At 23.3% G+C, this 17073-nt stretch overlaps 1 protein-coding gene across 2 annotated transcripts; it reads right to left on the bottom strand.

The window, feature by feature from the left end:
* Positions 1–219: 219 nt before the first annotated feature.
* LOC122856678 (TBC1 domain family member 4) lies at positions 220–16577 on the bottom strand. Of its 2 annotated transcripts, XM_044158442.1 has the most exons (7): positions 16123–16577; positions 15487–15730; positions 14342–14551; positions 5141–5287; positions 4569–5069; positions 3919–4123; positions 220–3723 (listed from the first exon to the last, which is right to left on the bottom strand). In XM_044158442.1, exons 2-7 carry the CDS (start codon positions 15598–15600, stop codon positions 788–790), a joined length of 4113 nt encoding a protein of 1370 aa, XP_044014377.1. In that variant the 5' UTR covers positions 15601–15730; positions 16123–16577; the 3' UTR covers positions 220–787. The 2 variants fall into 2 exon arrangements, with proteins under 2 accessions (XP_044014377.1, XP_044014378.1); XM_044158443.1 differs by lacking the exons at positions 14342–14551; positions 15487–15730; positions 16123–16577 and adding an exon at positions 7308–7824.
* Positions 16578–17073: the final 496 nt, after the last annotated feature.

The raw sequence follows: 17073 nt of genomic DNA, 5'->3' as shown, positions 1-17073 counted from the left end.
CTTAATCGATTGATAATTTATTTATTAATTTATTTATTATTATTTAAAACATGCCAAATAAGTCAAGCTACATTATCATATAAATTTTATTTGTACTTTTTTAATTACCAAATTTTAATAATAATAAGTACGAATTAATTTTTTAAAACTTGAATTATCTTGTAGACAAAATTTGGCAGTTTGTTATATATTTTTTTTCAAATTAAAATTGTTGTTAATATTGTTTGTGTATTTTTTAAATATATTATAATGTTTTTTTGATATTTTATGATAAATAAACAATTGATTATTATTTTTAAATTAATTATATTGTTGGCACGCTGATTGAGATTAATATTCTGATATATTTAAATTTTAAATGGCAAGACAATCGTTCCATCAGTTAATCCATCAACTTGTTGATATATATATTGATGAAAATACAAAATAAAAGACAAAAAAAATATATTAATTTTTTTGTGCGGGCTTATTACATGCGTGCTAGAAAAAAAAAAAATTGAAAAAACTTATTTCCTGGATTCCAGTTGAAAATATAATACCAATAATTAAATACTGTTTTTTAAAAAATCAAATTATAACTTTTATATTTAACAAACAACATAAAAAAAAAAAAACAAATATATTTTTAAAAAAATTGACTTGAATATAATAATAATAATAATAATTCAATTAAACAACATGATTTAAAAAAAAAAAAAACATTTAAAAAGCATTAAATTAAATAATAAACAATCTACTCTTTAATAACAAATAAATTATCATTTTGAATAGTAACAAGAACCATTTGTTATCTAGTAATAATTTCTGAATTTTGTTGTTGTATATCTTTGTTATCATTTTGACTACCAGGATTTGATAACAATCTAACTGGTTTAATACATTTTAATTTAGTTGTACCACCATATTTAAAATTAACATCACTGCAAGAATCAAGTGGATGAATTGTTCCAACACTTATAACACCACCATCATTAATATCTTCAAGCTTTGTTGTTGGTATTTTTTTAACAGAACCAAGCTCATATGCTGATTTAGTTGATTTTAATTTAATTTTATTATTCAATGGTAATGATGATGATTTTTCAAAGCCCAAATTATTATCAATTTTTAATTTATTATCAATTTGTGATGCATTATTATTATTATCTTGTGTTTGATTGTTAACTGTATCGGTTATTTTAATATCAATATTAACTGTTTTTGGATCATTTTCATCATTATTAGTTTCGTTAAATGATTCATTACGTATTGCAGCACGTTCAGCACGTTGTCGTTGTATATGATTATGTGAATTAGCAAAAAATGATGACATTTTTTCTAGCTTTGTTCCCAAATTTGGTTGGCTCAATGCTGATTTAAGTGGATATGGTGTTTCCATATTATTTTTTAAATATAATTTTGAATCACGTCCACCAGTTGAATTACTTTTTTGTGGTTCATAATAATGATTATTATTATCTTCAATTATTTTAAATGGATATGATTTTGTTGTATTGTTATATTTACGTTTTTCAGCAATACTTAATTGTGCACATATACGTCTAACATCACCTGGTATTTCAATATCACTTCTAGTATCAGCAAGTTGTTGTATAAAACCACCAAGTGTTGATACTGTTACTTCTAAACTACGTATTTGTGATTCATATTTATGATTTGATGATTGTGGCTGTGATGATCTTGTTGATATTTTTGTTTCTAAATGATGTAAATTATTAACAACAATATCAAGTTGTGAATTTAATTGTTCATTTTGTTTTTTCAACTGTTTATTAATTATTTCTAGTTTTTCAATATTTTCAATTTGATATTTAACTGATATCATTTCTTCTTGTAATACTTGATACTCAACACGATATTCATTGAGTTGTTTAAGTATTTCAATATCTGGATAAAATACACGTTTCATAACACGATCAAGTATTAATTTATCAACAGATGGAACTTTAATTTTTAAATAATCCATTATTTCTTCAAAACTGTCACATAATAATAATTTATCTTGATGTTCTTCAAGTAGAGCTAATGCAACTCTAAATATAACTTCTGAACTTTCCAACAATAACAAATCAAATACACGTGTTACAAAACCAAGTGGAAATTGACTTGCAAATAATGTCAATAACCATGGTGCTGCATATAATGTTGGTGATACTTCATGTTTATCAAAATGATTGTAAATTAAAGGTAATCTATCACGTAATAAACGTGATAATTGATAAAGATGTAATTGTAATGCAGCCATATCAGGAAGATATAATTTTCTCAATCCACGTCTAAACATTAAATGACGAAGTAAAAAAAATGCTTGATCTTCTGACATATGTAATAATAATACACCAGCAACAAAACTTAAACCTTGACAATAACCAACTTCATGATCAAGTAATGAATATGCTTTTAATAAATTAAATAACGCAAGTTGTCCTGGACCAAGTGGTGATGAAAAATATGGATGATTTGGAAATGTTCTACCAAGATCAATTAATATTGCATGTTGTTGTGATGTCAATTGTTTTAATAATAATTCATATGGTGTATTATAATTTGGATAATCATGTGTATTTATTGGTGGCATTTTTAAACAATATTGTTCAGCTAAAAATTGCCATACTTCACCACGTTTACCACGTGGTACACCTTGTTTTATTGCTTGTAATAACATTTGATTATCACATTTTGTTGATATTCTTGATTCTTTACTAACTAATAAATCCCATACTTCACCAAGTTCACGTGCACAATTACTTAATTCATCATATTCAAGTTTTATTCTTTTCATTGTTGCTTCTTCTTGTCGTACACGTAATCTTGTATTTTCTTTTTCCATACGTATTAATATAACTTGTTGATTTATTGCATTTTTCCATAATTCACGTAATTCATCACGTGTTCTTTTTGGCTTAATCATATTAATATTATTATTATTACCATTTAATTTTTCACCATCACGATTATCTTGATCTTTTCCTGGTGTAACAACACGATTTAATATTGCTTGACGCCATGATCCACGTGATTGTAAATGACTGTAATCTTCAGATTCAGTTGGTGACATTTTTGGTGAATTTCCAACTTTTAAAAATATATCCATCATTGGACTTTTTGGTCCAGTTGTTACTGTCAATTGTTGTTCCGGTGATACTCTCAATGATCTTGGTCTATTTGAATCTGGTGTTGTGTCACCAGTTGTAATAATTGGACCACTACTAACTGGACTTTGACGTTCACTTTTAGCTTCTCTAACACTTGTACCAATACCAAAATCATCACGTGAACCTTTTCTTTTCATTAAATGATCAAAACTATTTGTCAATGATCTTTTGGCTTTCATAAATATTGTACTACCAACACCAACACTTAAATATTGATTTAAAAATTCACTACGATTTTCAGCAGTATCATGTACATGTCGTGTTTGTTTTGATTCACAATGTGCACGTAATAACATCATTAAAAATTGATTTTGTTCACGTAAACTAAATTCACGTCCAGAACCACCAGCAGCTTCAGCACCTTTATATTTTGTAACGACAATTTCTTGTTCATCCTCTGGTAGCATTTCCATTCTTGAAAATATTATATTTTGAGTTTTTCTATCGTTTTGACCGTCAATTTCTTGGACTAGCTTTGTGTACCAAATCATTGGACAATGCTCACAAGAAAATACTGAACGTTCTTTCTTCAAACCGTGACAAGTTGCAATGAATGCTTGAGTTATTGCTGAAAATAAAAACCAAGAAATGTAAAAAAAAAAACAAAATAATTATAGCAAAATTAATACTACATGTTAAAAAAAAAAAAATTAAGTGGTTTATTAAATAAATTATTAGGGTAAAAGAATGAAATGAAAGAAAAAAAAATTGTAGTATTTTTTTTGATTAATAGTTTGATGAAAGGAAGAGGCGTATATTTTACCTCCAACCAAGTCATCAGCAACCGAGGCTGATTGACATTTGAATATATATCCAATGAAACAATCAACTGCTGCTTCACGACAAATAAAACCAAAATGTTCAGAATTTTTTATTCCTTGTACACAACTTGCAATGTCTTTGAGTTGTTTATGAAATAATACTTGTTTTCTATCTGGACTTATTAGTCGTAAATCAACTCTTCCAACCTGTTGATAATATACAATTAAATTAAATTAATTTTATATTTTTTTTTTTTCAATTAAAAATGATGCTTTATAATTAAATGATATTTAAATATTTTTTTATTGACTATTGTAGTTTTTTTTATCTATTTTAAAAGTTAAATCGAAAAAAAAATAGATACAATTTTTATTATTTAAAGTAGAAGAAATTTCGATTTAAAAAATCATTATTTTCTTTTTTTTTTCTATCATATTTGGTGAATTAAAAATAAATTAAAAATAGCTGATTTTTTTTTAAATTAAAAAGAAGGTTTTTTTGGCAAAAAGCTGACTCGCCGAATGCGATAGAAAACTTTACCCTTATAAATTAAGAAATCGAAATTTCGAAAAAAAATAGCAATGACATTTACTCGTTAATAAATTTAATATTAAATCAACAAATCAAATGAAAATAAAAAAAATTAAATACCTGAAAAAGCATTGTACGATTATGATCATCATTTCCTTTAGCAGATGATTCTCTTCTTGGTCCTAATACACTACCAGTTGACGATGCTCTATTTCTCATAACATCAGGAACTGGCATTGTATTATTAACAATTTTTTTATTATTAATTTGTTGATTATTATCTTGTATATCAATATCATGTACAGGTACAGGTAATGATTCAACAGAACCACCTAGTGTTTGTACAACACCAAGTGGACTTGTTGGTGATATTAAATTTGTACCATTTACATTATCATTATTATCTTGATCACTTGTTGTTGAATCATTACTATCACGTCTATTTTCATTAGCAGCACCAATATGTGCCTGACGACGTAATTGATTACATTCAGCAATTAAATTACTAGCATTTGATTTTGTTTTTTCTAAACAATGTACTTTAAATTTAACCAATGCATCATCAATAAATGTTTCTGGTACTTTTTGATGTGATAGCTTTATTTTTCCAACATATAATACCTGATTTTTTTTTGATAAAATAAAATATTATTATATTGTTAATAGTGCTTCAATAATAGTTAATAATTTACCTCAAAAAAATGTGATGAACTTGGTGATATATCAACACCAATTGTTGTCAATGAAGCTGCACTGCTATTTGATCTTTGAAGTTCTCTTTCTCTGTCAACTCTTGACAATGACGATTGTTCTTTCATGGCGCTAAATAATTCTTGCACCTGTAATCAAAATTAAATATAATAAATTATTGCATAGATATTTTTTTTTATTATATTTTTATGAGCAACAATATGACATTCTTTTGTTCGATAAATTATGATTATTTATGCCTCGTATTGTGTAATCAGCTATACACTTGTATCAACGTAATATTTCCTCAATTGTACATGCACGTATTTCAATAACAACAAACACACAAACAGATATAAAAAATTGTTAAGTAAAAAAAAAGATTCTTTTTTTTTTTTATGAAATATTCAATTAATTTATTTGATTCTATTCGACTTCCTAGCAGAGATGAACAGTTGGATAAAAATATACGTCAAGAGGCCGGAGATAAATTTTTTTTTTTCCACAAATAATGATAAAAAATAGAAAAGAAATTGAAAAAAAAAAAGCAGCTATTTTTGTAGGGAAGAGAATTAAGCATGACGAATAAAATATTTAAATAAGATTAAATTTTACAAGGTTAAAAAAATAATTTGTGCAATGAAGGTTATAGACAAAAAAAATTATTTAAACAAGTTTGGTTGCTTTTCTAAATTGATGCAAAAATATTTTTGGTCCATTTGGAAATAAATAAATAAATAAAAAATCCATCTTAAAAGATTATTTTGTTTATTTTATCAATTTTTTTAAATGACGGAATTTTTTTGAATATTTAAATGATAAATATTTGAATATTTTTTCCTCAATATATTGCTAGATTAATATTTAAAATAAAAGTTAATTTTTATTTATTTAATGTCTTTGCATGTTAACAAAATAATTATTTCAAAGTCAGAATATATTTAAGGGCTGACATATAAAATTAAAATGTCAATAATCAGGCTTCTGTTATCCAATTATCAATTGAGCTTTATTATTATCTTTAAACACATTTGTCATTCAGCCAACACATGGCCGATTGATACGATTTTTTCTATCAATTTCGTTAGTTTTTTTAACATTTAAAAAATATTTTTTTACAAATGGATATTAATACCAGATGTTGCCAAGTCCAGTTGAACTATTTATATCATTATTTACACAAAAAAAATTAATATTTAAAACGTAAATTAAAAATTCAGTGTTAATTATTTTTAAGAGCTTTATTAATAACAATTTATTTATTTAATGTAAAAATATCTTGACAATAATAGATGAACATTAAATTCATTTTTATTATTTTTTTCAATCAATTATTGTGTGCGTCATGCTGATCTAATTGTCATCAATTATTGACAATATCTTTATGTCATTTTGGTGTATAAATAAATGAAAAAATAAATATTAATAAGAAAAAAAAAAATGGCAATGGCTGGGTTAAAATTATTTGTGTAAATAAATGAATAATTGTCGAGTTTGTTGCGTGCTCAATCGCGACAAGATTTGCAATAAGTAGAACACCCAAGTCTGAATAAGAAGTTTCTTTAGAAATGACATGCATAAGATTTTTTTATTTTTCATTATTATTATTTGTGCCATTTGTGATATCTTGATTTTATTCTAGTTTATTTTTTAAATAAATAAAAAAAATTGATTCAAGTGAAATTAAATGAATGATTTTTAGAATAATATTTATTTCTTTTTCGAGAGATGTATGAGTGTGTTACTAATTTAGAAACGCAGCCCAGTTTGCAACAATCTTGCTGTGAATATTTTTGAAATAAATAATCTTTATTTTGAAGGACAAACTTTGTTAAACCTGACAAAGTCAATGGATCCATCATCATTGTGCATTTTATAAATCATAATTCATGACATTGCAAAATCAAATGAGAAAAATTTTACAAAACATTCTTAGCAATTTTTTTTTTTTTCAATGTTTGTTTGTAAAATTTTTTTATATTTCAAACACACACATGTAGATAGAGTATTGTATTTCATATTGTCAATATTTTTTAAATTTATGTGACACTTGCCGGATGTGATACTCGAAGGTCGATATTTAATAAAAAAAAAACAAATAAAATTTTTTTTTTTTTTGCGTATAATGAATTATTGTTGTTTTTTTATTTTGAAAAAAAATAATCTCACCGTTTTTCTTTTTTTGAGGGTACTAGCATCACTAAAAGATGGTGTTGTCACATAAGGACTTGATCCAGATATCGGTACAGTAATCATAACGAAAAGATAATTTTCAAATTTAAAAAAAAATCACAATTTAAACAGTCAAATTATTTCTATCATTTTTTTGCTTTTTTTAAATAACAGTTAATGAAATTCACAGTGTTCACAGCGATTTGGTATAAAAAAACAATTGGATAATTAATTAAGCTTTTCAAATGATAAATTATTTATTTTTAAATATTTTATTTGAGCACAGCAGCGAGTCCCTGACGCGGGAACGCACGGACATCGACTGGCTCGTGTCGCGAAAAAAAGCGTCGCGACGCTGTTTGTTCCCTAACTCACTACACATTGCTTGCGTGACTTATAAAAAATTTAAAAAAAGAAAACAAATAAAGTATGGGCAAAAAAATGAAATAAATTAAAATAATAAAAAAAAAAAAATATTAAGTCTATAACGTGCTAGCTTCTCACAAGAGACACTGAACGGATGGGAAAAATAGTCTTAAGTATAAAAAAAATCACAAGAGTAAAAAATGAGAAAAAAATATAAAAAAAATACCAAGGTCAACGTAGAAATGATTACATGCAAGCCAAGAATATCTACATTTTTTTTATCCATTTATTTTTTTGTTTTTTTTATCAGAATTATTATTATTTATTCAAATTTTTTTTTGGAATTTAACCAGACGATGAGGTTTGGGTTACACTTGGTGATTTATTTTTCTTAGCTTTTGTTTAATTTTTTTTTTTGCATGATAGGCAATTGGATTAAGTATGTTGGCAGCTATTTTTTTTTTTTTTTTTTTGAGGGTGTTTACCCTTGTATATCGAAAAGAGGGTTAAACTAAAAAACCACAAAAGATAATAGAAAAAAAGCTCTTGGACAATGACAAGATAAACAGACACACCCCAGTAAACACTGTCCGGTTTAATAATAAAAAAATTATTTGTAAATTTACATGTTGATGATTAATTTTTTATAATTATTGTTCAATTTTTTTTTTATTATTGGGTGGTGTTTTGAGGATGAATAGCCGATAGTAGAAATTGAAATGTAAACAAATAAATATACTTTCTCTGATAACATTGTCATATCATTTTTATTTTTAATTTTTTTTTTTTTTCTTTATGAGTCGTTTTAATCAATATATTTGTATGAAATAATAGGAAATATTGTAATTGAAAATTATTGTATTTTTAATTGTTATTTTTGTTGATTAAAAATTTACATTCCTCAAATGAAAATAAAAAATTTTTTGAAAATTACTTGAAACATATTAATGTCAATTGAAAATAAATTATTATTAATTTTTTTTTTAAACAATAATTAAAGTTAATTAGAAAATTCAATTAATAATATTAACATTAATATTATTTTTTTTTATTTAAATAATAAATTTTGAATATTTAAAAAAAAAAAATTAAGGAAATTTTAAAAAATTTATTTGTCGTTTGTTTATGGAAAAACTGAAAATTAATTTTTATAAATGACAATAAATAATAGCAATGAACTTGAAAATTATTTATGTAAATTAAAAAAAATATTAATAATATTATTATTGTTTATTTTTAATTGTTAATGATAAATTTTAAATTTAAAAAAAAAGCAAAAATTGAGTAAATTTGAAAAATCTATTTTTTGCTGAATAAAAAAAAAAAATAAGTCAACAATAAATATCAAGATTTATCAGCAAAATTAGATTGAAAATATAAATGCAAATGAAAATTTAATTAACACTGTTATTTAATTTATTTTTTCGAATAATAAACTTTATATTTAATTCTCATCAATAATTCCATCGTATAATCAGACTTAATTATTCATCATGCTTACACATGGACAAGTGTTGAAATGGTAATTCAGTATGTTCATTCAAACACACAATCATACGACAGAATGCACAAGAAAGCTAAGACGTGTCAAGTTGTATCCAACTAATAACTGATGGCAAGTCCAAGGGTAACAAGTTGCAAAAAAAAAAAAATAAACCAGCAAAATAATGGTAATAAAATAAGGAAAATAAAACTAAAAAAAAAACGAGAATAAAAAATAAAAAAACAAACTAATTTATAAACAAATAAAAAATGTTTAGAAAAAATATAAAATTAATTGAGTTGAGAATTGATAAAAAAATAACAGAAGAAAAAAAAAGAGATAAAACCAAGATGCATCATGATTATTTAATTTTTTTTATTTTTTCTGATGGTAAATTTGTGATGTGAATACCATCAATTTATTTTGTTTTTATGCATCATGTTGCAGTTGGGGCCAGTCAAGTCAAGTATGCAATTAAACAATGTCCACGTATTCTCCACATACACAGAGAAAATATTTTCCAAGAAAAACATAAACACATGATGATTATAAAATCATTGTTAAGTATACTTTTTGCTATTTGCTTATTCATTTTTTGCTATTTTTTTTTCCAACTATCAGCTGATTATTGATGCTCACAAAGCCGTGAACTTCATTCTTATCAAGCTGTATAATTTTTTTTTATTCTTAGCAAAAAATTTACTGCGGAAAAATGAAATTGTCAGGTGGGATGATCGATGATCTTGATAGAAAAAATAATATTTTAAAAAACTGTTTTATTAAATTTATTTTAGTTATAGATTTATTTATTTATTTTATTAATTTTGACGTGAGTGGTCAGTTTGTATCATCCTTCCTTCACGTGGAGCCAAAAATAAACTGCGTGAACATTTTATACACACCGTCATTTTTACGTAACGATCAAATTAAAATTTAAACAAGAAAAAATAGCAAGTATTTTTAAAAAAATCATTTTATTACTGTTGATAATTTAAGGTAGACAGTTTTTAATATTTTTTTTTTTTTTACCACTGACCATGGTCAACAAACATGTAATTAAAAAAAAATAAAATTTATCGATAAAAAAATATAATTAGTTTATTATTTTAAAATTTTTATAATGTCTTTTTTTTTTTTATAATTATTAATTTGTTTATAAATTATTGTTGAGATAATATTTTGATGTTATTTAATGTAATTTAATAAAATATTTTCTCAAGACCCTGAGATTTTTTATTAAGTGTTTAAACAAAAAACAGGAAGTTGTATAGAAAAAAAAAATAATATAAATAATGGTGTTTTAAAAAACTTGAGGTATGTAGAACGATATGAAAATATAAAAATAATTTCTATTTATTTAATGTAAATGTATTTAATTCTCACAAGTGATAAAATAAATTTAAAAAATTAAAATGTGCAAATAAAATTATAACATAACTAATTTATTTATAAAAATATCAAAAAAAAATATTTAAAAGCAGAAAAAGTTGTTAAATAAATTATTAATTTGTTTATTATTTAAATAAAATACAACAACAATTATTGAAATAAAAAATAACAACAATTATTGGAATTTAAAATAGCAGAAAAATTATTTTGAATAAAAAATTAAACTCACAGTAAGAAATAATCCAAAAAACTATTATTTAAAATAAAACAAATGTTGTAATTTGTTAATAAATAAAAATAATATCACTGTGAAAAATTTGAATAATATATATTTAATAATAATTAATATTTAAAATATTTAAACAAGTCATTTAAAAAATTCACACCGAAAAAATAAATGTATTGATAAGAAGAAGGCCCAAGTTGAAGCCTGACTCATGTGGTAAATAATTGAAAACTAAATAGTAGTTGTTTTAAATAATTTTTTTTTTTTTATTTTGATATTGCAGTAACCCTCACAATACTCAACTAAGGACAAATTTAATAATAGTCAGAACGGTAAGAGCGCAAACGAGTTAACGGTGCATAAATTCATTTGTACGATTGGCCAGTTAAACATTGACTTGTATTAGACAATAACTATTGGTCTATTAATATTTTCTATATCGCAAAAATAAAAAAAAAAATATATTTTAAACTCAATATACGAGCCAGAAAGAAAAAAAAATTAAATTGTCTGTAGTCTATTGAAGCCAGCAATTTGTTCATAAACAAATTTGTTTATTACAACTTTTTTTTTTTTAATCCACACGTGGAATTAAATAAATAAAAAATGATAAACAATAACAAAATAATAAAAAATTAATATCTTTTTATCAATTTCCTTATGTAAAACAATAAAATTTTTTATCAATCTTTTTCTTTTTTTTCACAAAAAATAATAATAAATTATTATTATTACTTTTTCATTAATTTAAAAAATATATTTTATATTTTTTTTATAAATTTAAACATTGTTTATTTGATTTTGATTTTTAAATAAACAAAAAAAAATTTAATAAACATTTATTCATGAAAATATTTATCTACTTGTTTTTTTTTTTTTCGATAAATTGAATATGTAGAAAATAAATTATTTATTTAAACAATAAATTAACTATTTAAAAAATTTTCTTTTTTTTAAATAACTGTGATTTTGATATATGCATATTGTCAATCAATTACTGACAGTTACTATCTAGAAAAAAAATAACAAATAAAAAAAATAAAAAAATTTACTAAACGCAGTTTACGAGTACCCTTGACGACAATTTCGATTTCGTAATCATGTTGCATTGCCTTATGTCTTCATCATCACAACACACGCACACAAACATCCACAAATTATTCCCAAGTAAATTGAGTAAATAATAATTATAAATAAAATAAATATAAAAAATTTATAACACAAATAAAAACAGGTGAAAGAAAAAAAATGATTTTAATAAATTAAAATAATATATCAATTAATAATAATAATTGTTTAAATAATTAATTTTTTTTGTTTAATTTAATACGTCTTCTAGGTCAATATAATAATGAACCTTGACAGAGTACAGTGGCATTAATTTGAGAGCCTTGAATTGCAAATATATATTGAAAAAAAATAAATAATCAATTGTCAAAATTTATAAATATTACCTTGACATTAATTAAATAATTTTCATGAAATTTTACAAATTGAAAATTTACTTGTTTGATTAATAAAATTGATAGAAATATTTTTTTCTAATTAGGACTTGTTGGGTAAAGTGATAGATGTTTTTTTTATTTGTTTTTTGTCATTTAGAAAAAGAGGTATTAATTTTAATTGATATTAATTTAGCAGATTGATTGATTGATCTTGGATTTAGAAGAAAAAATAGGCTTGATGTAGATGTAATTTTTTTTCTAGAATTGAAACAAGTTGATGAAGAGTCAAGATGACCAAGTGGTCATTGGTTTTACGCGTGAACGATATGTGCTTTTCACGTGTATCTATTTCTAGCAATTTGTCAAGACTGTAAATTGTCAGTGTGAATGGGTCAAAATGACAACAACAAGTACTGTTAATTTAAAATATATATCAATGTATTTGTTTAATTTTAATTTATAAAAAACTATATAAATTAAGTTAACTGTTTGAAGAAATAAATAAATTGAAAAAAGATAAATAAATAAACAAATCAATAACTCAATTGATTTATGAAGAAAAAAAAGAATTAAATTGAAACAATTTTAATGAAAATAAATTTATTAAAAGTTGTTATTCAAATATGACGATTGATAATTATTATGATTGATTTGTTTAAATTAAATTTTGAAAATAAATATGATTTAGGTGATGAGGTGATATTTGAAAGAAGAAATTTCGTCACAAATTGGACTTTGATCTACAGGGGATTATTTGAATTGAGTGTGTGTTGTTGCCAAACTGTCTAGCACAATTTTGTGTCGTTATTTTGTTTCTTTTTTTTAATTTATAAATAGAGTAGTTTAATTCAAAGTTAAATGAACGTCACAATGATGACGATATTGAATAATTTTCATTAAGTTTTGATTTGTTATATAAGTATATATATTTAACAATATTGAATTTAAAAAATTCAATGATTGTCATTAAATCATTCAAATAGTATCACGACATAATATCCTGAACACGAATTTCCGGGTTATAAGTATATAAAAATGATTAATTGAAATTTATTTTGTTTTAAATCATTCATTTGGTTCAAATAAATTTTTTCTCATTTCTTGATTAATTATAGAATTGCGAAAAATAGTATTACGACTTGTGATAGTAAAATTATTTCGAATCGAAATATTTCGGTCGCAAATGAACGTGAAATAAAATAAGCTAGTTAATAATTTCGAAAAAATAAAATATCCTGTTGCGTGTTAAAAACATTAGGTATTTTTTCGAAATTAAAATTAATCATTGGAAAAATAATACAAGCACAGTGACTAAATAAACATAATGACACAATGATCATTGTAAATTGTCTAAGAAATTATGATGAATAAATAAATATTGCAATTAATAATTTATTTATTTTTTTTAAATTTACTTTAATCATATATTTTGGATAAATTCAAAATTAATTAATTTGTCATTGTGTTGTAATGACTTGATGTTATTATTATTTCAAATTTAATTTTTTCAATATTTATCTTTCAAATATTTTATTAAATGTTTGATTTTTTTTATTTATTTTTTTCTAAATTTTTTTATTATATATTCATAATAAGATGATTGTTATAAATCTTTGCTAAATTCGTAATTTATTTATATTTTTTTTTTGCTAGTAAATATTTGTATTGTGAAAATTTACTACGCAGTTTTCTTTTTGGATATTTTTTACGCGGATGTTATTATTTCAAACGGAAAAATTTTGTTCAGCATAATGTGACCTGGATGTTATGTAATAAATTTTTTAATAATTTTCGTCGAGTAGAAATTTTTTTCATACTTTTATTGTTAGTCAAATATTATTCTCGAATTAATTAGAGGATTATTATGTGGATAATTATACAAATTAAATGGTGCTCACGTGGATGTTTATGAACCGGAATAAACAACAGTGCATGTAACAACGACATTATTGAAAATGCAACGATTCAAAACAAATACTTAATTACACCGCAAACGTCATTAAATTATTGATTGATTTTTGGCTATGCATTTATAACGAAAAAATTACTATTCAAATTATTCTAACAAGGCTTTTTATTCATGCAATAAATTGTTATTTAATTTTTGTTTTTGTTTACTTACAGTTTCGGCATTTTCAACTTTGAAGAGATGATAGTAATAGAGACCATCATCACCTTTTATCAGATAAAGAAAATTCCCAGCTTTAGCATCTTGTGAATTAACTGACACTGGTTGTGGTTTTGATGGACCAGTCAATGAATGACGAAAAAGTGGCTGTTCTTTTTCATCAGCGTAGGCTGATATAAATCCAGATGCAATCAACAAATTCACCTGAAAATTATCAAATTAATTATAACATTTTATCAAGTCAAAATAAAAATTAAATTATTCTACTGAAACAAAAATTAAACTGTTAAAAAACAAGCCGATAAATTACTAAAATTTAAACAACAAAAATACAAAAAAAAATTATTATTTTAAATAACTATATTTAAGGAAAAAAACCATATAAATTTTAGAGATAATATCTGGAAATTTTTATATTCAAAAAACGTGCAAATAATAAATTGGAACTGTTAAATTCCACTGGAGTAAATTTATTATTATTATTTTATATTATCAAACAAAATAAGCGTCCTTGAAGTTTCATTTATTTCACGTTACCCCTGGTTAAGCAAAGAAAAAATAATAAAACAAAGTGAAAGTTTAATTTAAATTAAAGATAAAAACAATTAGTTTAACTTGAAAATTAAAATAAATTAAAGCAATCCTAAATTGATGATAAAAATAGACAAAGAGTTGACGAAAATTAATGCAAATAAAATTGAAAAATCCAAAAAGAAATATTGTAAAATAATTATAATAAAAATAATCAGCAATATTTTTTTTTTGCATTATATAAAAGAAATAAAAAATATAAAAATTGTTATCTGTAATTTAAAACACAGGTTATTAAAAGGTGCGCAAGACTTGGGGTGAATGGAAAATGAAAGGAGTCACGCGACTCCAACCATCCATGGAATTTTAACCTCTTTTATATTCAGCTTTCTTTATTTTTTAATTTCAAATTATAAAAATTCACCATCCTCATCAAGGCCATCAAAAGGGTTGAATTAATTTCAAAAATTCTTCAATAAAAAATGCATAAAATATCATCATCAAAACAACAATTTAAAACACCAAAAAAAAAAGAATTCTAAAAATCAATTTTTTGTTTATAAAATAATCATCAAGATAAATATAAAAATAGTACAAATAAAATTTACCCTTTCGTGATTACTTCGACGATTAATTTCTTTGGTAATCCATGGTAACATTGGACTACTGAACCGGCGATCAATTGCTGTGAATCCAAGATAAACTGCTGGTACCAATTTCATTGTTCCTCCTTTATTTTTCCTTTTTACTATTACTATTATCACCCAGTTATTTTTAATCTTTTTCGTTTAATTTTTTCATTAGATGCTTCATTAGTTTCACATCTTGAATGTCCTTTTTATATTTTTATTTCTGTAATGATAATAAATTGTTTATTAATGGTTGCTGTTTGATTATTAATTAACACAGGTGCGTGGGAATTAAATTAAACTGGGTCATGGAAAATATATATAATTTTTTTTTCATGACAAATTATTTAAAATATAATAATATAGCTTTAAATGACAAAGAATATTTTTATCATATGTATATTATCTAAAAATAAATAACACAGTGTGTTGTTGTTTTATTTATTTTTTTTCTATTTAAATATTTTTTATCACCAAGATAACACAACCACTTCTAAAAAAAGAAAAGTCATTTGAGACAATCCGGATATAACGTTAATTGTCAAGTGTTTATTTTAACAGACATTATTTATGTAATATGATTTATAAAAATAATAATAATGTTTATGTACTTACAGGTGATTCCCAGGTATTGAACAATGGATCATCAATTTACAACACTTGTCAAAAATTTAAACAAATTGATTTTTTTTTTAAATAGTAATTTTAAAATATATTTTGGTGTTTTATAAAAAAATCATGATGACATTTATGTTGCATTGTTTTATTATTATATTTTTGAATAATCACAGTTACATGTTAATGCACAAATAACACGCAAATTAACAACAAATTGTTTAACAACACACCCACACACAATATTGACATTTGTTGTTGTTGTTGTTTTTTTTTTTCTACGACTAATTACTGGTAAATTTCGGTTAATAGTTGGTATTTTTATAAATGATATTTAAAAGATTTAATGGTTTGTTTAATTTTGATGTTTGTTGTTGATTTTTGGGACGAAATTGTTGATAAATTTGATGATAATGACGCGATCCGGTGGAACAGCTGACTGAGACAGGCCATTTGTAATTGCTTAAGGTGCGTTATACTTTTTAACTCGTACTGGATGTTAACCATAAATTTGATTGGTTGAAAAATGATTCAAAAGAATATTGTACCAATGAAATTGGAGGATTTTTTAACAGTGTAAATTAATATTAAGTGTTTTTATTTATTTTTTTTTTAATCAATGCGCATAATTGGTGCGCAAATTGTTTTTATTGGCTGGAGAAGGTTTGACCTCGTAAAGAATTATGGAAATTTAAAAGCGTTATAGTGAAAATGAATACAAATTTATTGTTATTTAAATTTTAATTAAATATTGATCATCAGCTTTTAGATTAATTTTCAAACAAAATTTAATTGATCAATCGAAAAGCTGGATGTCTTTTTTATCTGCTGCAATTTGTTCTATCAACTTTTGATAATAGCAGTAATCTATGATAACAAATGGAGCTTTTAATTTTACAAAAATAATATTTAAATTATTTTTTTTTTATCAATTAATAAATGAATAAATAA

This window comes from Aphidius gifuensis, linkage group LG5, assembly GCF_014905175.1.
Source record: "Aphidius gifuensis isolate YNYX2018 linkage group LG5, ASM1490517v1, whole genome shotgun sequence".
NCBI classification, from domain to species: Eukaryota; Metazoa; Arthropoda; class Insecta; order Hymenoptera; family Braconidae; genus Aphidius; species Aphidius gifuensis.
This window is presented reverse-complemented; position numbering and strand designations above follow the sequence as displayed.